The sequence below is a fragment of the Aspergillus novofumigatus genome (genome assembly GCF_002847465.1).
Source record: "Aspergillus novofumigatus IBT 16806 chromosome Unknown P174scaffold_5, whole genome shotgun sequence".
NCBI lineage: Eukaryota > Fungi > Ascomycota > Eurotiomycetes > Eurotiales > Aspergillaceae > Aspergillus > Aspergillus novofumigatus.
Window position 1 is genome coordinate 1,425,446 of NW_020194278.1, and position 20,339 is coordinate 1,445,784.

Sequence of the window (20,339 nt, forward strand, 5' to 3'; positions counted from 1 at the left end):
ATAATGGCCTCTATTGTATCGAAAGCGGTTGTCTAGACCCTTCGGATATAATGGTCTAGACCCCTTTTCCACGGAAGACTGTAGATAAGGATGTATGACATCATAAGGGCGGACTCGAGCTTAACTAAATACGGACTAGTCAGGGCATTATTTATCGAGGGATTTGACGCATATGAAAAAAGCTACATGATCAGCCATGTGTAGCAGTGCCTGTATCTTAAAGGTGTTCTAATATACATAGAATGCAAAATAAAAGCCACCCATAAGAATGTCCGAAAGGTGTCGCCAGGATTGGATGACCTGTATTAATAACCGAAACAAAAAACCGAGTATGTCCGAGATCTCCGTCTCATCTAGATGTTTGATACATGGTGCCATGGTAAAACTTCGAGGCTCGCAGTAGAATAGAGAAGCGAGCGTAGTCAGGAAACTGCAAGGCAACTAGGCATGCCATTAGGGCCAAGGACGCTGCAGCAAGCACTGACTCGGGGACAAGCCACTATTGCTGCCCAGATACCAGCCACCTGCGATCAACTGGCTTTCCAAATTGAGCCAGTACTGTGCCTTACCACCTGCTCCAGTTTTGAGGTCCAAGTCTCCAAGGCGAATTTCCACTGGTCCCATCTCGTCACGCGGAATCTAATACTGTGAGTCAATCGTCTCAGACATAGAGGGAGTCGAATGGCCTACCTTTATAAACATCGTGCAGTCTCGCAAGGTCATCGCAAGAGACTGCTCTCGAGACTGCGCCGAAGGCCCATGTAGCCCCACATCACGCATAGCCTTCTGATGCGTCAAGAGTTTCTGCAATGTAGGGTTGCGATAGAGGATGGCTGCCAGTCTGGCTTGGTCCTCACAGCCCTTGACGTATTTGGCTGCGCGCAGGACATTCTCGAACTTGTCGGACACCAGGTCTAACGGACAAAACGAGAGCTCTTCAGACCCACCTGCTCTCCGACTCTGGTGATTCTTCATGTCCCGCAACGCGCACGTGCGACATCTCCGAGCATTAACTGGCGCTGATGGTGACTGCAGGAGCCATTTGGGTTTCAATTCCGCAAGCACGGTATCCGGGGCAGAAAAAGTCGTCATATCGGTAACCAGAAGCCCATATGGCTCTGTGACCGAAAGATACACACCTTGACGCTTCTTGGGACGTTCGCCATTGCACTCCGCCGCGCTTAATTGCTCATTGCAGCGTTGCACAAGTCCGCTCGGAAGGCACACAAGCTCCTGGTCCACCAGTTCGTCAGGACTGAACAATGGGCGGATAGTTCTGTCGAAATTACGGGCAATCTCCTGGTACGAGATTCCTGTCTTTGTTTCCTTTCGAAGTCGAAGCAATTTCCCCTTGAATTCTGGAGGAACAATGAAACGAGACCCAGAAGCGCTATGAGTGTCCGTGGGGCCGATGTGGCAGGGCGAGGGAGCTGAAGCAATACGATAAATGATATTGGCTCCACCCTCAGCAAGGTATACGAGTTGAGCTCCAGCAGGGAGCTCCAGAAAAGCGGGTTTGTTCATTCGTCAAGTGGCCAGTCGATGTATGGTACTCCCTCTCCGTATATGAACCATTGTCTCCTGACGAGGATGTGCTTTTGGAAGATCAATAGTTCTGGAGGAAACCTCCAAAATGTTGTCCGAGTATCCTGAATTGATCTTCCTCTTTTGCGCACTGTTAGATAACGGTTAATATACTCAAACAAGTCGAGCACGTAAGTCCGAAACGAGTTCTGCAGACTTCAAATTGACGATAGGACATCAAAGCTATAGCATTGGCGAACAGGAATCGAAAAGAGTCAAAGTTGTCTGGTATTTGTCTCAGATTACTTCTTTCGCTGAGCCTGATGATTGCTATGATCCCGAACACTGAGGAAGTGTGTAATCAACAGTGTCACTGGTAGATATCCACCGAAAAGGAACCCAAACCCGATACCGTTTAGACCGAGTGGGATCAGATCAAGGAGTCTGTGCCTGGTTGATAGCCGATGCACACGGAGCAGCCAACTTCGCGGTGTCTGTGGCGCTTGACCCTGGGAGTCTTAGGCAGGTTGGACCCAATCAGATTGGTGGCGGCCAGAGTAGTGTCAAACGATTTGAAGATCGGCTCAATAAGTCAGTAGCTTGAGTGCATCCGACAGTGGAGTATTGCCGGGGAGTATTGTAAGTTATTTAAGACAATGTCTGAAACGAGACGAGAGTCACAAAGGCCGCAATACGGTTCAAACAATATGATAAGCCGTCCAGCAGCTCAGATGCTCAATCCTCGGGCGTCGGGCACGCCGACAGCGTTGTCACTGAACAATCGACAAGGGTGCACGGCTCAAACAAATAGGCGGTCAACGCCGCATCAGAGGCCTATTAATGCGCTCAGACGACCTCCAACACACCGAAGGAAGAATGATGCGTGGTCAGTTGATGTGATGGCGTAACAGTGACTGGCAGTAGGATCATGCAAGTAATACGACAAACTGACAAGGAAAATTGCATAGGACGAACGTTCAGACCGACAAGGGGTCACGATTCAGTTTCAAAGTGGTCTGCCTGGGGCTCCCTGTGTACCGTGGAATGGGTTTCACTAGCGAGCAAATAGAGGCGGAAAGGAGAAGATGACAACAAATAGCGAAATAATCCTGGGATAACGTGCCTCTACTACCAAGCTTTCATTCAAGTCATCTTCAAAAGATGACGCAAATTGAAGGGATTTGCCAAGGCATCCTTTTCGCCTCGCATAACCTTATCATCCACCTTGACTCCTGGAGTGAAGCGGGTTAACCGCCTCATGGTCTGTCGGATTGACAAGGCCGCCAGCACGAGGAACTACTGGGGCCCTTCAGAAAATCCGGGGAGGAAAAGCACAATGCAAAGGCAGCAAGGCTATCGACAACCGATGACAGACGTATCAACTCAAAGTACTCAGCCAATGGGTCCATCTGTCGAGTCGTTCGGTGCAGCGAAACGTTCGTGACCCGTCACATGTTGTCTGAATCGGTAACATCGCCTGGAAAGTGAAGATGTACAGTTTGAGATAGAGTACAGCTAGATGACAGTCTGTCAATAGAGGAAGGAATCAAGCGATATCATCTGCAGCGTATATGAGTAGTTGCGTTGCAGAAGGGCTCAAGACAGCAGAAGCTGCAGCATCATGTGTAGAAGCGAGATTGGAAATAGATGTCGTCATTGGGAAGGACTAACTGCATAAACTTGAGCACAAATGTCGCAAGTTTGCTCTGCAAAAAACAGTAGATTGAAGTTTTGAACAATCGCGATACTATACCGATAGTGCCCCGCCACTGCTGTGCTTGTACCCCGCGTTCTTGAAATTGTATCCGGTCAAGCCTCTCGTCTTCAGGATCCTGGTCCCATCGCTTCGAGTCACAATTGGCAAAATTGAGATATCACCAACGAATAGACTGTGCAAATAATCCCGTTCAATCTACCGAAATTATGGCATCTGCAGACATTGCATCCATCCCGACTCCCCCTCACTGCACCGCAGACTTCTGCTTGATTCCGGTGCGTCATCCATCCACCAAACCACTCAAGAACCCATCAATCTGCGCGGTCTCTCAAAATGGCCAGCGCATACACACAGATACTGACCTTGAACTCTCAAATCACAGATCGGGACCTCCTCTCCCTCCGTATCCTCCCAAATCGCAGACGTCCAGCGCCTAATCGAAAAATCCGGACTCAAATACGTGATGCACTCGGCTGGTACAACGCTGGGTACGTTTTGAATCCTGCATTCATTCTGATTCTGGTCAATCGGTGCGGTCCACTGATACCGATTCTTTCAAACAGAGGGATCCTGGGACAAGGTCCACCAGGTCATTGGTCAGGCGCATATGCTATTGCACCAACAGGGTATCGTCCGGATCCAGACAGATATCCGGGTTGGCTCGAGGTTTGTACTCTGCTTTTCCTACTTTATGACTTGGGTTTGGCGCTAGCTGACTCGATTTCTGTTCCAGGACTGACAAGGAGCAATCGTTTGAGGACAAAGTGAACAAGGTGCGGCAATTGCTGGCACAGGATCAGTGAACGCCATCGAGTGCTGGTAATGTGAAGTTTGTACGACATTGCGGAGGCGTTGCGGGTTCTAGGATACACAGTTAATTCTATATTGGTCTAGGAATACTATCCACATTGAAAATCGCTTATAGATATAACAAAACAAGACCCAGATATCTGAGCTGCATGATTCCCGACTCCACTCCCAAACGCCGACCATGCACTGTGCGACACAGAAATACACCTGGTTCAAGGATACCGCAAGATTGAAGTAATGGATGAGCGGCATAATACGACGCTGTGGCTACAGCGTTATACCGCCGCCGAGAAGGCTTCCCCAGTCTCCTCCAACCCAAACCCAGTCGCCCATACTGGGATTCGAGCCCGACTTCGCCTGCTGTACTAGCTCAACCAACCCCTTGAAGACGTTCGAATAGGTTGAGGCAGAGCTTGTTTGCGTCGTGCTCGAGCTGGAGCTCGTTGTGAGGTTGGTACGCCCAACAGGCGAGGTGACATTATTCAACTTATCCACGGTATCGATGGCTGGGCCCTTGTCAAAGAAATCCACCAATATGAAGGCCGGCTGACGGCCGTAAGCGCTCTGGCACTTTGTTGCTGTGTCTCCTAGGTTCCCCACTCCGCCGGAGGGCGCGTTTGTGGTAGTCACGTACGTGGAGTTAGGATACTCGATATTCAGGATGGTTGTGGCATAGAGGAAGTGGTTCAGCAATGGCAGGCGGTTGGATGAGAGGGCAGCGGAGAGATCATTCTTCACACTCGTCGGCCTGTCGGGATTGCAAGAGAAGTTGGAAGGCGACGTGACGTCGTAAGCATTCTCCCACACAAACGTCCATTGATCCATGAGGTAAGGGGCATTTGTGTTGGAGTCCAACGATGCCACGAAGACCATCAGCCGAGTCCCGTTATTGATCAAAGTCTGCAAAGTCGGCCACGAGCTTGGTGCGGATGAGGAGGAGGGTTTATATGCGTAGTCGACTATTCCTGCAGTTTCGAATTCGGAATTCAGATCGGAGGCAGAGGCGTTATCAGAGTTGACCAGCAAAACTGTGACGACTGGAGAGGAAAAAAATGTCAACATTCAGCTAGCCATGAATAGCCGAGTCAAAGGCAGGAACACACCATCATTCGGATTCGAGTCTAACCAGCTCTTGATCTCTTTTAACCATGTACTCAATTTCCCTGCGTCCAACAGCTCACAGCTCGAATGGCATAGGTGCCACTCCGAGCCTTGCAAATGGACTTGCGCCGTTACCATGCGAACGCCAGCGTCTAGCTGTAAAGTGGTGTTGTAGTATCTATAGTAAGTATTAGCAAAATGTTTGACTTGCTGCCGTACAATATGTCGTGCATTCAACTTACTGGTTCGCTGAGGTCGAATAGCCGGTCGATGCATCTCGTACAAACGGACTATCGTGCGCCCCCAGATGTGTGATTTCCCCATAGGACTTTGAGCAGAGACCTGGAGAGTTATTGCATGCTGTTTCTCGAGGAAGCAACGCCGTTGCATATGTCACAGGGAGAAGTGCTAGAACACCGAGTCCTAATCGTCCTAGCATGCTGGTTGTCTCTGCTGTGACTTGTGATGAAGAACACGACACTGCTATCTAGATTGGACTATGTAAGTACTGGGGAAGGAATAGATCCTCGGTATGCAGATTCCCGGAATGTAGATATTTTCTGCAGTACAAAAATGCAGAGGAAACTTGTTTCAGGTTGGAATTGGAAAGGGGGCTGATGCAATGAAGAATGGTTGTCAAAACCAAGATCTGAAATAACTGTTTATTATTGACTATTGACTGTAGGCTGCGCCAGGCACTTGATGTTATCCACACGGTCTAGAAGAAAGTAACAACCCAAACTCGCTATCCACTAACGGGCTCTGCTTGACAGTTCGGCATCACAGTGATTGCGTTGTGAGATCCACTTAGAGTTGAACGTCAGAGAGGATTGGAGGCGATCTGACAGTGCTGACTGCGCTGGTGGGCCCAGTCCCACAGGGAAAGTCAGAAATGATTCAGTAAGCCTGGGCCGCGTTGCCTTTGGGACTATTCTTAGAACGGAATATAGCCCAAAGTGAAGGGGGCTGGCTCGCCATTTCCGTGGCTCAGAGTGTTTTGCATCTTTATCGATGTTGCCTGGGGCTCCAGTCACGTGTGGTCTACGCAGTGTTCTGGACCTTCAGACATAGTAGAACTCCTGATAACTAGATGGACTGTGGGCGGAGCTCCAGCATTGGGGGAGTACTAATGATATAAAGTTGTATGTACATAGTGGTCTTTAATATACAGCATCTCATTTGGTTTTGACGAATGCCGCTCCTTTCAGGCGAGCTTCTCTCCATAGCGTTCGTCCGGTCCTGCGTTGAGACATATTCGAACTTGGAGGATTGACCAGCTGGGACAAATCGCCGTCTTGCTGACCGTTGAAAAGGGGTGGATTCCCCCACACACGGTCGATGTCTGCAATCACACGCTCTGGAGAATAGGGGCATTCTCTTCGTAACATACGGTTCATGTGTCGGCTAGATTGCCTTGAGTGGCCGAAGAGAACAGCCAAGCGATGTCGGCAGGCCCTACGAATCCAGCTGTGCCAAAGACGGATGCCGTTGTGCTCCAGCTCGCGTAGAAGCACTAAACCTCGTACCCAGGGAACAAGGTTCTCAAGTCCTAAGGCACTATAACCTTCGTGATCGGGATTTGGAGACACTCGCATTTTGAATCCCCACGCGACAATAGCTGCCTGCATGTTTTTGCTAAAGACAGCTTGCAACATTCGGTCGCCATCACCCCGAGCTACACCGTCAGCTTCACGCCTTGGCCGGTCCGTAGAATTTATGAGGAGAGAAAGTGCATCGCTCGGTTTCGGGGCAGCGGAATATTGGCGAGCGAGCCAAAGACAGCATCTGCGAAGCTCATCCCAGTGATTCGTCATCCCGAGTCGTTTCAGCATCTCAATCCAGAGATCAGGAGACACGGATGTGCCCATTGGAACGACACGCTGCAAAACACGGAAAACAAATGAAACTTCTTGGCTGGATGAGACATCTGTCCCTTGGACTGGTCCGACTCCTGGTCGACGCGGAGTAAGAGCATGCTTGACCATGAAGTCCACGCTTGCTTGGTCAAGTGTCTGACCGCTTAGTGTCATTTCGTCCACCATCTTGGACGCAGCAGCCCATTCTCCCGAGGCGATGAATTTGCGAAAGTGGATATTGCTCAGTTTAGACCCGTCGTCAAATATTTCTGTAAGTATGGCGAGCGTCATATTATATGGACGCCAGTCGCGAGCGATATAGTACGATATTAACAGCGACTCTTGCATCACCGCATCTTCCAGCACATCGGGATGCTGATCGCTATGGAGTAGGTCCGACAGAAGTATGTCGCGATTTTCCGAAGCCAGTTTACGGATTAGTCGTGCGAAGACCGAATCGCCAATCGAGATGCCCGCTCTGTGAAGTTCTCGCAACCGAGCTACAATGTCCTGGCTCCCTTGAGTCCGAACTGCCATTTCTCGCAGCGACTGCGGCCCAATAGCCTGTACACCGAACATTCGTAATCCCGCGACGGTTGTCTCGAAGGCAAGGGCTTTGGTGGCGAAGAGCCGAGCGCCCAGTTCATCCTTGAAAGGCTTTTCTTGAAGCCAAACTTTTCCGCTGGACTCTCGCGTATCGTCTTCTTTAGCAGGGGCACTCTCCTCAGCCGATGCCACTCGGCCGGGGAAGCGACCCTTGCAGTAAGCCTGGAGTTTGTAGAATTTTCTCGGCCTGAGCTCCTTCGCACATTGGAGCAGAGGCTGGATCTCTTCGTAGGTTTGCGGATGGTCGTGTCTCTCAACCAAAAACGAATGCAGCGAAAATGCATCCTCAACACGACCCAATTCCAACAGCTGTGAGATGGCACGGCCATATATCTGGTGACCGTCCGTAAGTCGGCATATATTCTTGAAAGCGCTAATGCCAGGAGATGCAGAGCGTCGTGTGGCCGTCGTTGGCAGGACGATTTTCGCCGATCCATTGGACATAGTTAGAGCTGTTTCAAAGATCCTCATGATATCATTTGGACAGGATAGATGAGGATGCTCGAGTTTCTTGTGCCATCGAACAGCATGCTGCGTCATACCTCGCTCGAGATATCCACCAACGACGACTTCGTAAAATTTGTCCCATCGGCTTCCAGTTCTCTTCCAAAGCTCCAGTGCATAGGCCAACACCTCTCCCATGACAACTTCCCGCTTGAGCCCCAAATCAACAAAACTGTGCCAGAAGAAATCGGCTTGTTCCCCGACTACGGGCAGGTCGACACCGTCCACTCTGTCCGTCAAAGCTATCCAGATATCCAGTGTTCCCCTGTCTCCATAGTGTCGCTGCCGATAGCGAAGCAGCTGCTCCCAGAGATCCAGCCTCTGTCGGTGGACCGGATCGTCGACAAGGCGAGTACCGATGTCCTGGGTGTGGCCGATATCCGATTCGAAGTCTAGCTTGTCGGGCTGTAGATCAAAGCGCAAAGAGCCGTCTTTGTCGGCCATTGAGGATATGGGAGCGTTATCTTGTCGCATTGTACGGCCGTGTCTTGTATCCCGGGGCGACTGTATGTCATACACATGAAAGCTGAAGGGGCGCGAGGTCGATGATTGATTCAAACGCGTAGGGGTTTCGTTGCTGCTGGGTTCCTCGACCTCGCATCGCCGAACGCCCGCATTTTGGTGCGCCTTCCGGAAACTGCATCGTAAACATTCATTTTTGGACTCTAGTTGCTCGATGCCGACGGACTTCGATATTAGAGAGTCGAGAACCGAAACGGCGGACGGTCTCTTCAATAATCGAAGGAGAGCCGGGCGCATGAGTCCTGAGAATGGAAAGGTAAGGTGATAGAGCGGCCTCTGGGCATCCTCCTCATCGGTAGGCCAAGAATCGACAGATAGAGACCATTGAGAATAAGCAACGAATAAATGAAAGGCCCTAATCGTTTCGCATAGAGCTCTCAACTTTACACGGACAGATACTTCTTTTGGAATAACCGTGACAGAGAGGAATATAAGTCATGTGATTATTAGTAAGCACTTACTCCGAATTGGCGGAAGAACGAGGAAAGTCACATGAGGCTTGACTTGCAGCTCCAAATCTGGATCCACACTTCACGGCATCGACTGATCATTGTTGCTGGTCTTCCTTCTCCGACCAAACTTAGTCTACCTCATTTAGAAGCTGCGATATAGCATCTACATACCGTCAAGATGTTCCGCACTGTTCCCCGCATGGCTGGGTACGTTCGTTCTGATTCAATTCCTACTCAACCGGTAGCATCGTCTCGACTCGGGTGGGATGATCGCCTATGACCATCCAATTCCTGTCGGCAATCTACCATCTTTCTCCTCAGAATACCCAATTGCGCTCATGATTTTACTGACTCCTTTTGCCTGGGAATCCTAGATTCGTGTTCCGCGAGAACCGTGTTCCATACTACCAGCGTCTCTTCCAGCAGCACGATGGCAAGCGTCAGTGGTGGAAGGTCAGTTGGTCCGGGGGTTGACGCATTTACATTGGAATGACTGTGAATTTCGCTGACTGGTACCTTTTTCTTTGAAGACCGAGCGTAGCAAGTACATCATGTACCCCTACCTCATCTCCGTTTACGGTTTGGGCATTGGTGAGTTCTGACGCGCCCCTGAAGGAGTCATTCGTAGCTAACTCGCTTTAGCCACCACCTATGCCATGTGCCGTATGGTCCTTGTTAGTATCCCTCGCCCGTTACGATGTCCCTGGAGCCGGTATTCCTCGCGGCTTATGCCCATTCATGGACTGACATTCAATAGGGCCACAAGACTTGGTTCGGCAAGAACTAAATAAATCTTCGGCAATTTCAGATCGAATACATGGACTAGCGCCTCCTGGATCCATTAGCGGTGTATTTCTATTTCGACAGACGTGTTGGTTTGAAAGGAAATATCACGACGTTGTATATAAGATCAGCCAGGGTATCAATGGAAGAGTTGATCAGTCTGTTCAAATGATTCGTCGAATTATTCCAACGGGAGCTATGACAAGACGGTCTTATGTACTCAATGCCATCGGATGTCGCTTCATCGATCTTACAGAAGAAGTCCTTGAAACAGATGTTCGCCATTCTGGTTTTTCATACTCCGAGATGCCATTTGCTGGATGCCCTTCATGTATTGTACGCTTACTAGTAGACGCGAGATTCCAACTTTGTAGCCCTATACGATTGAGCCCGCATGCCGATATCTCCCAGCCATGTTGCTCGTTCCTGTGATTTCGTCAAGGTGGGATTAGTAATCAACCGAGCGGATATGGGATACAACCCCAGGTATCCGCTCTGAACATTAACATGCATTGAACCTCAATGAGATCAAATGGGCGACTGATCAAATACTTAGGGGGACATGCGACACAAGATACAGTTATACACAAATAATTGAAGAAGTTTCACTTTCGTGGGAGACAATGCCACTGAGCGCTTCCGTAGGCAGCTCATACGAGATTTCGATAATGGTCTGTCTACTGACACGGTGAACACAACGTACATCCGGTCAACTCCACAAGTCTAATCCGGTCTGCTCTGAGATGAACCGACCATCTCTTGAGCGACCAAGCAAACGCGTACGGCAAGCATGCGAACCATGCAGGTAAACCTGACCATCTTTCTTCGAGACTCGACATGCGGGCTCACCATTCCATAGGCGCAAAAAGGCAAAATGTCCTGGTGAGCAGCCGGTTTGCTCGCTCTGCGCACGATTGCGCCAGAGATGCGCATACGCTGGGGAAAGACGCAGGTCACTGCCGCATGCAACTCCAGACGGATCGCCCTCCGCCGCTGCTTTTACTTCTTCTGATGCCCCTGAAGTGCGAATTACTCGAACATTGGTGAGCTCGCTTCTGTTCGAATCCTCCTCGTTCTTTTTCGTTGACTGTGTCTCAGGAGGATCGTCTCGGGAGCCTGGAGGCGAAGATGAGTAAAGTTCTGGATGCTCTAGAGTAATGCGATTCCTACACTCGTGTGAGACCCGATCAGTGACTGATAATCCCAATTAGACGAAATAGCTCGAGGGCCGAACAACAGAGGACAAACGACTCGTCTCTTCGGCCGAATACTACTTTGAGTGGCCCTATCAGCTCGTCGATGATCAGTGCCATTACTCCACTTCCAACCTGGGAGAAGGTGCTCGCTGTGGCAGAATTATATCTACTATACTGCGAGTCCCAGCCCCTTCCTCTTTTCCATAGAGATGGTTTCCTTAGCAGCCTCAGCACTCGAGATCCCGAAATCCTCTACGCTGTACTCGCATTGAGTATACGATTCTCTGACGAAGACTGCCAGGGGTCGAATGATCTTGCAACACTCGTGAGCGGCTACACAGAGGTAGCTAGAGGACTGGTCATGAGGAGAGTTTCAGAGGGCCCGGTTGAATTGTCTACCCTACAGTGTCTCTGCCTTCTAAGTTTGATCGACTTTACAAGTAAGTCTAGTCCTTGAGTCAACGGCATTCGAGACTAACCCCGTTCAGACGGCAACACACATCGCTCAAGCATTCACAGTAGCCTTGCGATGAACTTGGCCCAATGTGCCAATCTGGGCTCCGAAACGCACGCTACGTTGTCCGCGGTGATCCGCGAAGAGCGGCGACGCTGCTTTTGGAGCATCTGCCTTTTGAAGCGCTTTCATGGTGTTGAATTTGACAGCATGGGGTTCCCTGATGGGAGCTTTCCCCCCTTCCCACAAAGCCCTGAGCGCCCTCATTCGCCCTTTTCGCCGAGCAGTGCAACTGATGAGACTCGGTCTACCGGTATGGAAGACCACGGGATCATTGCGTATGTGATCATTCTAAGCGAGGTCTTCGCCAAAACCACGAGATACGTTCGTCGCCACGGCCGGCCGAGCAGTGTCCCACCGTGGTCCTCACAATCAGAGTACTCCAAAATCATCACGCTGCAAATGGACCTGGAAACACGCATGCCTTACATCCATCGATTCAAACCGGCCAATCTCAGTGAGAGGACGGCCGAGGAGCTTCAAGCCAACCGAGGATACTGGGGTCCGTGGTTCCTGAACCAATTTCTCTATCATACAAACCTTTGTCTCCTCAATCATCCGCTTCTGCTGTCTCTGAGCCTGAGGAACTTCCGGAACTCTATTCCAGAGATATTCTTGCAGCACACTTCGGACCTTATCTCTTCACATACCACCTGGATCATTCATTTCATAAACTACTTTGAAGAGAAAAATTTCATCGTGTCAGATCCACTACTAGGGTACAGCGCTGCTGTGGTGGCGACCATCGAACTACAGTTAAGTTTTACTGAAGATAAAACCATCCGACAAGAGAAGCGCGATCGCTTTTATAGATGTGTCAAGTTCGTGGAAAATATTGGGCAAAGGTGGCCTCACATGGCGCAACTGGTCAGCGATTCTCACCTATCCTACGAGGCATGAGTCGACTAACACTGCTATTCATCATACAGGCGGATAAATTACAACGACTGGAAGGCGCTGTTTCAGCTACTTATCAACCTGAGCCACGGGCTCAGAACAAGAGCCTACTGATAGACCTGTCACGATTTTGGGAAATCCTCGAATACTCGTTTAACAGGGATACGGGCTCTGCTCATCGCTTGTTCGGCGATTCATTGTACAGTGAACCCCTACCATTGACATGGAAGTATCGCAGACGTCTCCTCTACCCGAACCCACTCGCCTCAATTCACATTCCGAACAATCGCATCCAGGGTCACGAGGGTCTGAATATGGCTTTCAACCTGCTCTTCCGGTCGGGCCACACTATGCCATGGGCTCAACAATTTCTCCGCGCCAACCAGATTTCTTCAACGATGAGCTATCTATCTTGGCCACAAACTTCTTTTCCCAGGGACAAGAGTTCTTGCGTGGCAGCGATAATAGAGAAGGAATTGGGAACTTCTAATTCACCCGGCTGGCAAATCTCGCCTGTATACTTACATACAAGTGTCTTCTAAGCGAGACCCAACACTGACTTCTACCGAATTCAAAACACCTGAATACATCGAACCCTTCATATTCAAAATCAATCATTCTCATATCTCGTTGCAGCATGCAAGATCACCCTCAATTTGATAGACATCATAGGCGGAGCCGTTGTTAGCATCATGGATCAATTAGATCCGTAGTTCGACCCTTTGAACGTGCCTGGAAGGACGCCATATTGTTTGAAGTATCTCCATCCGCGAATACAGATGAAAGTGAGAAAGCCAACGGTTCCACTGCGACAGTTCAATAATCAGCGCCCTACTTGAAAATACGCCTCTGTTAAGCATTGATAATCCCGACACCTCCCTGAAAGAGACACACGTACCACAAAATTATACTTATCGTAGCGACAATGCCACCAAGCGCACGGCTGCTCGTACTGTGGGCGGCGGTTGTTCCTAGGATGGTGATGATGAAGAGAACAAACCAGAAAATGGTGTCGATAACGTTGAGGATCATGTACGCCTTCGCACTTGCCCAGCGCTTGAACCGCTCTACATGAGCCGTGGCAACTTGATAAGCCAGGAAGATGGCGGCCTTGAGACACTGGAGAGCTCGACGTCTCGGGTCAGCCTTTGAGCTGCAACTAGCTGTTCCGGACCTCGATCAAGCCGCATAAAAAATAAGGGTACACTCACGACGACAATACCCCAGGTGTTTGACCTGGCCTTGGGCGTACCCTTGTCCGCTATGCGTGCAATTATCAGGACGAAGTTTAGGAAAAGTAAAACGCCGATAATGATATGGGCCCGCAGCTTGATCTTAGGGTGGTTCTCAATTGCGAAGTTCATTGTGATTTATGCGAGGGTTGGGTCTGATAGAGTAGGCGGTCCTCGATCTTTAATGCCAGAAGCTTGTCCAACGGAGGTAGAATAACAGTAAACCTTGCTTTGGCCATTGCAAATACTCTAGGAACTGACTCTCATAAGTATTGAGTCTAATGACTGATGCCTAACAACGCAAATAGTATTAATGGCAAAGAATGAAGCCGGCCCTGGACTGGGCGAATGCCCCAACAACGCAATGATTTGCGCGTACCTGGTGGCAGCTGAGAAATAATCGCTATCCAGGCAATAAGACTGTCTCCTGCAAACCGTGGAACATTGTACCAGCCGCCATATGAGGAGGTTGCATGGTCAGGGCTCGCATTCGTATGGGTAACCCGATCAGGATTCGCATACGATAGCGGAGGGCAAGATCGATGAGCACTAATGCCGTTCCCAAAGGCCTCCTGGCTAGTCCATGCAGTGCCAGGAAATCATGCTGGTGAAGGCGCGGGAGTACTTGTTGGTAGCAAACTTGATAGCAAGTGTTATGCGCAGTCTGTCCACGATTGCAGGTCAATTATATTTGGCACAATACCAATGAGTATATCCAAAAGAGGAGTTTAAATTTGCAATCTCGGTTCGAAATGGTTAATATCTGCCAAAATTGGAGAAGAGACATGCTTTGTATTGTCGTTGATGGTCACCTTCCTATATTTGGGCATCGAAACGAATACGACCCAACCCCCAGGCTTCAAAGACCTTACGCCCCTCGAGACAACAACAAAAAAGGCTCGAAAACAACGAAGCCTCCGTTTTAGAACGGCTGAGGCGCAAATTGAAAACAAAAATTCCTCATTGGAAGGCCAGGCAGAAATATGGGATTGGAGCTACACGCTCCTACGAGATTTCTGATACGAGTGGGCGCGTTGAAATGGACAGCTAAATAGTCATCTTGGGTATTCTTCTATCCTCATTTTTCTTGCGGAATTCGCCATAGAAACTCGCCATACAATACAGATCAAACGATGCAGTAACCAAAAAGCGTATCACGTTACAGTTGAGCCTTGAACATGACAACTCGGCAAAATTCATTCTTCCAGAGCTGCCTTGAGTTGCTGAACGAACATCCAGATCTCAGTGAAAGTGTTGTACAATGGGACAGGTGCGACGCGGACAACTCCTGGTTCTCTCTTGTCGCAGATAATCCCTGCTTCCTGCAGTCGATGAGCTACCTTGTGCAATAGCCCAGGCTTAAGCAGAAGACTGAGCTGAGCACCTCGAGCAGCAGGATCGGAAGGTGTGATAATTTGGAATTGCCGCGACTCGTCCGTGGCGTCCTTTAACAGCAGGTACTCTAGATACGCCGTCATCAAGACAGATTTCTTGCGCAGCTCAGCCATGGAGGTCTCATCAAACACCGACAGAGCAGCGCACAAGCATGCAAGATCGATCGCCGAAGGGTTCGAAATCTGGTAACCACCCGCCCCAGGGATTGGTTTGAACTCTGCTCTGACATTAGAACTGAATAGGGTCAAGTTGACTGCTCGGAAGACTAGAACTCACTATTGTCCATCTTAAATCGCACTGATTTATCGCCTCCATACCACCCAGTCAGACGGTGTCGGAACTTTGGCGCATCCTCTCCTTCGCTATAGTCGACTTGACCATGTTTCTCATGGACAAAGAGGCCTGCCATTGCCCCGGGGCCGGCGTTACCGTATTTGTAAGTGCACCAAGCTGCGAAATCGACGTCCCAGTCGTGTAGCTTTAGCTGGACATTGGCGTAGGCATGAGCCAGATCCCATCCGACAATAAGTCCTCGTGAGTGCGCATATTCGGTGATCTTTGGGATGTCGAATAATTGCCCAGTGTAGTACTGGATTCCCGGAAGCAGGATGAGAGCTGCCTCGTCTGCATGCTGATCGATGTAAGACAAGATCTTCTCCGTTGGGATCTCGTATGTTCCCTCATCTGGGCCGATGAGCACCATGGTCTCCTGAGGGTCTAGATGATGCCAGGCAACATGTGATTCGATTGCATACTGGTGAAAGGTTAGCATAACTCACGCGGGTATTGCGAAGTTATCACTCACATGATCGCTGGGAAACGCCTTCCAGTCCATCAGGATCTTGCGCTTGGTTGCAGTTGGCTTATAAAAGCTTGCGAGCAACAAGTGCAGATTCATTGTTAATGTACCCATTGCTGCGACTTCTTCGGGCGCCGCCCCCACGATCTTCGACATAGACTCGGCAGCCTGCTCAGCCAGATTCTGCCACTCCTTTAATGGGGAGTCTTCGATCTTGGTGAAGTGACCACAGACGCCAAGTGACGACCATGTGTCCAGTTGCGCCTCCAAATATTTCTGGGTGGCTTTGGGTTGAATACCAAGGGAATTGCCACAGAAGTAAATACATGGTTCTAATGAAATACCTGAGGAAGATTCGTCAGCGACGATGACCGGTCGTTTGGGAAACAATCCTACTTACCTGGCTTCGCCAGTTTGGTAGAGGCAATGTTTGCCTTTGACGGGATGATGAATTTCTCGCGAAAGCCTGCGAGCGGGTCTGCAGCGTCCAGAGAGGCCGCATACTCCTTGCCTGCCGCATTGGCAGGGAACTCAGGCTTGGATAGTGTGCCGTTGGTAGACATGGTGGATGAGGATGTGACACCAGTGCTGTCGATGTGAAATCAAAGCAAAATGATTGTGATTGTGGCAGCCAGTCCGACACTCACTCCTTACTTTATACATCGTCTCGAGGTGATTCCATCGACCCCGGCGGAAGCGGGAGGCTTATCCGCTTCCGCCTCGGAATCCGTGCTCATGGAAGGAATGATTGCCAAAAGGATACCCGCAATATTGGCTTTCAATTATTGGTATGGTGATTTGATCTCACAAGCCGTCCATGTCCATGCTTTGGATATCACATTACCTCATTACCTCCTTACTGTTTCCTGTGCTCATGCCGCCAAGTTATCGTTCCGGGTTGGATCCGGCCCTCTTCCACCCGAGCAGTTCCTTCCCATATATTCCGGCTTCGACATGAACAAAGTGAATATTCCTATTTCCAAAGCCCATTACCAGATCTCTGACTACAAAGTCACTTGCACAATTGGCCGCTCCTTCTCATACTGTCGAATAAGTCCTCGACCATGCTTAACACACCGGAAATCGTGCTTGACCAGTTCTGCGTTTCTCTTCGAAATGGGTTCCTACCAGACACCCTTCCTCTGCAGAAACTGAACGATTCATACTACTCTCCGTGGGAGGAAGTTGTCGCTGATTTACCAGCTCGGCTCGCAGCGGGAAATGTACGGCAAGCAGTTGACAGTCTTCCTATCCTTTCAACTTCCAGGCTGCAGGAAGAATCAGAATGGCGGCGAGCATATGTTGTGCTTGCTTTTATCACTCATGCCTATATCTGGGGAGGCGAACGGCCAAAAGACGTATGTGGCCTTTGTCGTTGTATGATTGCAGCTTTCTCATCGCTCTCTAGGTTCTCCCACCAGCAGTGTCGTGTCCCATCCTGGAGGTCTCGAAGCATTTAGAGCTGCCACCATGTGCTACCTATGCCGCTTTGAACCTCTGGAACTTCAAAGTCTCTTCCCCTGATATTGATCTCACTGACCCGGACAACTTGTCTATTGTCACCACGCTCACCGGTACCAAGGACGAGGAATGGTTCTTCATGATCTCTGTTGCTATCGAAGCCAAAGGAGCGGATTTGATCACCCTGATGCTCAACGCCACATATGCAGCCAATCTGGCTGACCATGAAAGAGTCACAACTCTACTTTATCAATTGAGCGATGGCCTGAAAGAGCTTGGCGAAATTCTGGAGAGGATGTATGAAAAGTGCAACCCACACGTCTTCTTCTATCAGCTTCGCCCTTACTTGGCTGGTAGCAAGAATATGGCCTCGGCTGGACTGCCCCAGGGTGTCTATTATGATCTGGGAGGCCACGGAGAGTGGCATCAGTACAGTGGAGGAAGCAATGCACAGAGCTCACTAATCCAAACATTCGATATCTTTTTGGGCGTGGAGCATTCAGCCACGGGGGAAGCAAAACTGAACAACACATCTCAGTCCAAGCCTAAGATTGGCTACATTCAGGTACGCATCATTACTCTCACTGATCTCCTTATTCAAAGTCGAGCTAGGAACTGACTACCTCGACGTAGGATATGCGAAACTACATGCCTGGCCCTCACCGACGCTTCCTGGAGATGATGATTCGAACCTCGAACGTGCGCCAATTCGCCATGAGCTACAAAGCAGATACAGAGGTCAGGAACGCATACAATACGGCAGTCATGGCTGTTGGCGCATTCCGGGATAAGCATATTCAGATGGTTTCACGATACATTATCACGCCTTCGAGGACAAGGGCAACCCAAACTTCGTCCGCACAAGTCAATCTGGCAACCGTGACAGCTGCGCATCAAGCCACACGTTCGAAGGACGCTCCAGCAGGATACAGCGGTACAGGCGGAACCGACCTAATACCATTCTTGAAACAGACTCGGGATACGACAAAAGCTGCGGCCAAATATACTGATTGAGATGGGATTTTTCACCAGAGGCTGAGCAATAATGAGTAGATAGTAGATATTCCTACTTCTTTCTAGAGCACGGAGCACGGCGTTAGGGTTTGTACATGAATCACTTCGTCTTTATTCATTTGAATAAAAACTCAGCTTTAATACCAACCGCTTGCAAACCATACATGTAGTTAAACTTGGCACAACACATTCTTCGCAAATATATCATGGCAAATAACTTTCTATGACATTCTGTCATATCCATGACATCCGAACTCCGAAGACAAGCCGGCTCAAAGCGGCCATGGGTGGATCTTGGACAATGTATCCGGAAGCGGATACGGAAGCGGAAATCCAATCTATTAACCCACCCGACCATTTAATAATATAATATGCAAGGGGAACAATATGATCAGTTGAAAGTTAAATCCAGCTTCAAGGCGCCCCTACGATCCTCGTGTGCTTTTTGAGTCTGAACGTGAAGTGGGACAATCGTTCAATGGGTTGGCTACGTTGGAAGACAGCAATCTAACGATCAATGGTAGGACCTTGACGCGAGGAACGTTCCTTGAGGGTGTTTCTGCAAGCATGAGAATACATCCTGACTGACATAGGTGTTATGCACCCGAAGGCTTAGAAGGTAATTTACTCGCGTTGACTCCCCACGACTTGTTGTGATTGCCCCAGTATCTCATGCCAACTCGTTGGAAAAGCCCAATTGCGCTGAAAGTAGCGAACCATGCGACGATGATTGGGCTGATGCGCATGTGCTGACGTTAGAGCCTTCAATTGGGTCTATGACTGCATACTCATGTAGGGTATCCATCTGTCGGGGGCCCCGGGCACTGGGTGGATAGAGGCGGAGGAGACGGTGCCAGAAGGAACGAGGTGATCCTGGGCACGTAGAGCATGCAGGGAGCATGTCGCTGAGACCTCGTAGCAAGTGGATAGATTGGCACGCGTGATGACCCAAGAGTCGAAGCGAGCATCTTTTTTAGTAGGTATCCGGCGGGCAAAGGACGATCATCTCTTCTTAGTGTTGGCAGGGATGCCTTCGCTTTCTCGCAGCTCGGCCAGCTTCTTTTCGCGCTCGATCAGCCGCTCTTTTTCTTCCTTGATCATTTGCTCAACCGACTTGTTGGCCGCTTCTAAACGATCCAGCTCCTTATTCTCAGTCGTCCTGCTGTAGGGGTTCTCCGGGGTTTCATTCTGAGGTATTTCGGCGGTCCGACCTCCACGCTGCTGCGCAGCTTGCTTTGTATTCTTCCCTCCCTTGCCCTTCTGCGTTTGCTGGGAGGCAGGTCCGCCTGTGAGGACGTCGTAGAACGGTTCCATGGGCTCGTTGAATACAATCTCCTCGTAGTTCTGGCTGATCACCACCTCTCTGCGCTCTTTCTTGACATCCGCGCCTGGCCCAAATGGGTGTAGTTTCAAACTATGCCATAGTGTCTGTGGTTTCTCGCCGGACTCCGGCACGAAGTAGAGCTTGATTTGGATTTCGAATTCACCCCAGCCGGTCTCGGTCACCTCAAACGGTGGCTGCTCGATGGTGCGTACATTCTGCGCGTATGTCTCGTGTAGCTTGAACTGAACTTTCTTCAGCCAGTAGGAAATGTCTTCGTCATTGACTCCTTTCACAAATACGCGCCACTGGTGGGTGTGATCTGCTGGGACATGAGGGGGTTTCTTCTCAGGGTCGAATGGCCGCGCTTCGCTGCCAAAAACTGCAAAGCGTTAGAAGCTGAAGTCCTACAAATTCAAGAGAATGGGTAAGTTAACATACCGAACGGTCTGAAAATCGAAACACCCTGCGAAGAGCACTGGTCAGTATATTGCGACTGATCGAAGAGATCAACTTTGGCACGAACCCTGACGCGCTTGGTTCCAGTCGCTGAAGGCATCCTGCGTGATATTAACTCAAGGTATAACTGAAGATGCGGCGATTTGCTGAGCTTTGACGAGGCTGTTGGCACGTAG

The 20,339-nt window shown here is 49.7% G+C and overlaps 10 protein-coding genes across 10 annotated transcripts; 4 read left to right on the top strand and 6 right to left on the bottom strand.

The window, feature by feature from the left end:
- Window positions 1-453: 453 nt before the first annotated feature.
- P174DRAFT_461303 (inositol-pentakisphosphate 2-kinase) lies at window positions 454-1,524 on the bottom strand (the record flags this gene model as incomplete). The annotated part of the gene is made up of 2 exons (XM_024829982.1): window positions 454-639; window positions 691-1,524. 2 exons carry the CDS (start codon window positions 1,522-1,524, stop codon window positions 454-456), a joined length of 1,020 nt encoding a protein of 339 aa, XP_024681379.1.
- Window positions 1,525-3,260: 1,736 nt separating this feature from the next.
- On the top strand, window positions 3,261-4,148 carry P174DRAFT_442668 (thiamine-binding protein). Its single transcript, XM_024827627.1, has 4 exons — window positions 3,261-3,516; window positions 3,624-3,729; window positions 3,805-3,907; window positions 3,975-4,148. Exons 1-4 carry the CDS (start codon window positions 3,448-3,450, stop codon window positions 4,042-4,044), a joined length of 348 nt encoding a protein of 115 aa, XP_024681380.1. The 5' UTR covers window positions 3,261-3,447; the 3' UTR covers window positions 4,045-4,148.
- On the bottom strand, window positions 4,085-5,854 carry P174DRAFT_442669 (uncharacterized protein). The gene is made up of 3 exons (XM_024827628.1): window positions 5,395-5,854; window positions 5,155-5,330; window positions 4,085-5,088 (listed from the first exon to the last, which is right to left on the bottom strand). The coding sequence occupies exons 1-3, from the start codon at window positions 5,589-5,591 to the stop codon at window positions 4,319-4,321; spliced, it is 1,143 nt and encodes a 380-aa protein (XP_024681381.1). The 5' UTR covers window positions 5,592-5,854; the 3' UTR covers window positions 4,085-4,318.
- A 393-nt stretch (window positions 5,855-6,247) lies between these two features.
- On the bottom strand, window positions 6,248-9,023 carry P174DRAFT_452078 (uncharacterized protein). The gene has a single exon (XM_024829048.1). It carries the CDS (start codon window positions 8,875-8,877, stop codon window positions 6,328-6,330), a length of 2,550 nt encoding a protein of 849 aa, XP_024681382.1. The 5' UTR covers window positions 8,878-9,023; the 3' UTR covers window positions 6,248-6,327.
- Window positions 9,024-9,164: 141 nt separating this feature from the next.
- P174DRAFT_213486 (cytochrome c oxidase subunit 7) lies at window positions 9,165-9,961 on the top strand. The gene is made up of 5 exons (XM_024821347.1): window positions 9,165-9,299; window positions 9,467-9,545; window positions 9,623-9,683; window positions 9,735-9,766; window positions 9,850-9,961. Exons 1-5 carry the CDS (start codon window positions 9,271-9,273, stop codon window positions 9,877-9,879), a joined length of 231 nt encoding a protein of 76 aa, XP_024681383.1. The 5' UTR covers window positions 9,165-9,270; the 3' UTR covers window positions 9,880-9,961.
- A 441-nt stretch (window positions 9,962-10,402) lies between these two features.
- P174DRAFT_513313 (putative C6 transcription factor) lies at window positions 10,403-12,972 on the top strand (the record flags this gene model as incomplete). Its single annotated transcript, XM_024831968.1, has 7 exons — window positions 10,403-10,680; window positions 10,735-10,918; window positions 10,974-11,029; window positions 11,087-11,511; window positions 11,560-12,452; window positions 12,515-12,686; window positions 12,713-12,972. Exons 1-7 carry the CDS (start codon window positions 10,619-10,621, stop codon window positions 12,970-12,972), a joined length of 2,052 nt encoding a protein of 683 aa, XP_024681384.1. The 5' UTR covers window positions 10,403-10,618.
- Window positions 12,969-14,111, bottom strand: P174DRAFT_452081 (uncharacterized protein). The gene is made up of 3 exons (XM_024829049.1): window positions 13,694-14,111; window positions 13,381-13,601; window positions 12,969-13,288 (listed from the first exon to the last, which is right to left on the bottom strand). The coding sequence occupies exons 1-3, from the start codon at window positions 13,844-13,846 to the stop codon at window positions 13,180-13,182; spliced, it is 483 nt and encodes a 160-aa protein (XP_024681385.1). The 5' UTR covers window positions 13,847-14,111; the 3' UTR covers window positions 12,969-13,179.
- Window positions 14,112-14,772: 661 nt separating this feature from the next.
- Window positions 14,773-16,520, bottom strand: P174DRAFT_442674 (kynureninase). The gene is made up of 4 exons (XM_024827629.1): window positions 16,309-16,520; window positions 15,915-16,252; window positions 15,386-15,863; window positions 14,773-15,326 (listed from the first exon to the last, which is right to left on the bottom strand). Exons 1-4 carry the CDS (start codon window positions 16,469-16,471, stop codon window positions 14,911-14,913), a joined length of 1,395 nt encoding a protein of 464 aa, XP_024681386.1. The 5' UTR covers window positions 16,472-16,520; the 3' UTR covers window positions 14,773-14,910.
- Window positions 16,521-16,972: 452 nt separating this feature from the next.
- Window positions 16,973-18,516, top strand: P174DRAFT_452083 (indoleamine 2,3-dioxygenase; the record flags this gene model as incomplete). The annotated part of the gene is made up of 3 exons (XM_024829050.1): window positions 16,973-17,266; window positions 17,317-17,934; window positions 18,003-18,516. The coding sequence occupies 3 exons, from the start codon at window positions 16,973-16,975 to the stop codon at window positions 18,381-18,383; spliced, it is 1,293 nt and encodes a 430-aa protein (XP_024681387.1). The 3' UTR covers window positions 18,384-18,516.
- An 869-nt stretch (window positions 18,517-19,385) lies between these two features.
- Window positions 19,386-20,263, bottom strand: yaf9 (YEATS domain-containing protein YAF9; the record flags this gene model as incomplete). Its single annotated transcript, XM_024822430.1, has 2 exons — window positions 19,386-20,086; window positions 20,146-20,263. The coding sequence occupies 2 exons, from the start codon at window positions 20,261-20,263 to the stop codon at window positions 19,386-19,388; spliced, it is 819 nt and encodes a 272-aa protein (XP_024681388.1).
- Between the last annotated feature and the right edge of the window lie 76 nt (window positions 20,264-20,339).

Coding starts and splice junctions, on each gene's coding strand:
- P174DRAFT_442668 (XM_024827627.1), top strand. CDS start 3,448: ATGGCATCTGCAGACATTGCATCCATCCCGACTCCCCCTCACTGCACC. Junction 3,730..3,804: donor CTCGGCTGGTACAACGCTGG/GTACGTTTTGAA, acceptor TCTTTCAAACAG/AGGGATCCTGGGACAAGGTC. Junction 3,908..3,974: donor GATATCCGGGTTGGCTCGAG/GTTTGTACTCTG, acceptor TTTCTGTTCCAG/GACTGACAAGGAGCAATCGT.
- P174DRAFT_442669 (XM_024827628.1), bottom strand. CDS start 5,591: ATGCTAGGACGATTAGGACTCGGTGTTCTAGCACTTCTCCCTGTGACA. Junction 5,331..5,394: donor TATTCGACCTCAGCGAACCA/GTAAGTTGAATG, acceptor TACTTACTATAG/ATACTACAACACCACTTTAC. Junction 5,089..5,154: donor AGACTCGAATCCGAATGATG/GTGTGTTCCTGC, acceptor TTTCCTCTCCAG/TCGTCACAGTTTTGCTGGTC.
- P174DRAFT_452078 (XM_024829048.1), bottom strand. CDS start 8,877: ATGCGCCCGGCTCTCCTTCGATTATTGAAGAGACCGTCCGCCGTTTCG.
- P174DRAFT_213486 (XM_024821347.1), top strand. CDS start 9,271: ATGTTCCGCACTGTTCCCCGCATGGCTGG. Junction 9,300..9,466: donor ACTGTTCCCCGCATGGCTGG/GTACGTTCGTTC, acceptor TGGGAATCCTAG/ATTCGTGTTCCGCGAGAACC. Junction 9,546..9,622: donor GCAAGCGTCAGTGGTGGAAG/GTCAGTTGGTCC, acceptor TTTTCTTTGAAG/ACCGAGCGTAGCAAGTACAT.
- P174DRAFT_452081 (XM_024829049.1), bottom strand. CDS start 13,846: ATGAACTTCGCAATTGAGAACCACCCTAAGATCAAGCTGCGGGCCCAT. Junction 13,602..13,693: donor ACACCTGGGGTATTGTCGTC/GTGAGTGTACCC, acceptor CGAGCTCTCCAG/TGTCTCAAGGCCGCCATCTT. Junction 13,289..13,380: donor ACGATAAGTATAATTTTGTG/GTACGTGTGTCT, acceptor GAACTGTCGCAG/TGGAACCGTTGGCTTTCTCA.
- P174DRAFT_442674 (XM_024827629.1), bottom strand. CDS start 16,471: ATGTCTACCAACGGCACACTATCCAAGCCTGAGTTCCCTGCCAATGCG. Junction 16,253..16,308: donor TACCAAACTGGCGAAGCCAG/GTAAGTAGGATT, acceptor AATCTTCCTCAG/GTATTTCATTAGAACCATGT. Junction 15,327..15,385: donor GCGATTTAAGATGGACAATA/GTGAGTTCTAGT, acceptor ATGTCAGAGCAG/AGTTCAAACCAATCCCTGGG.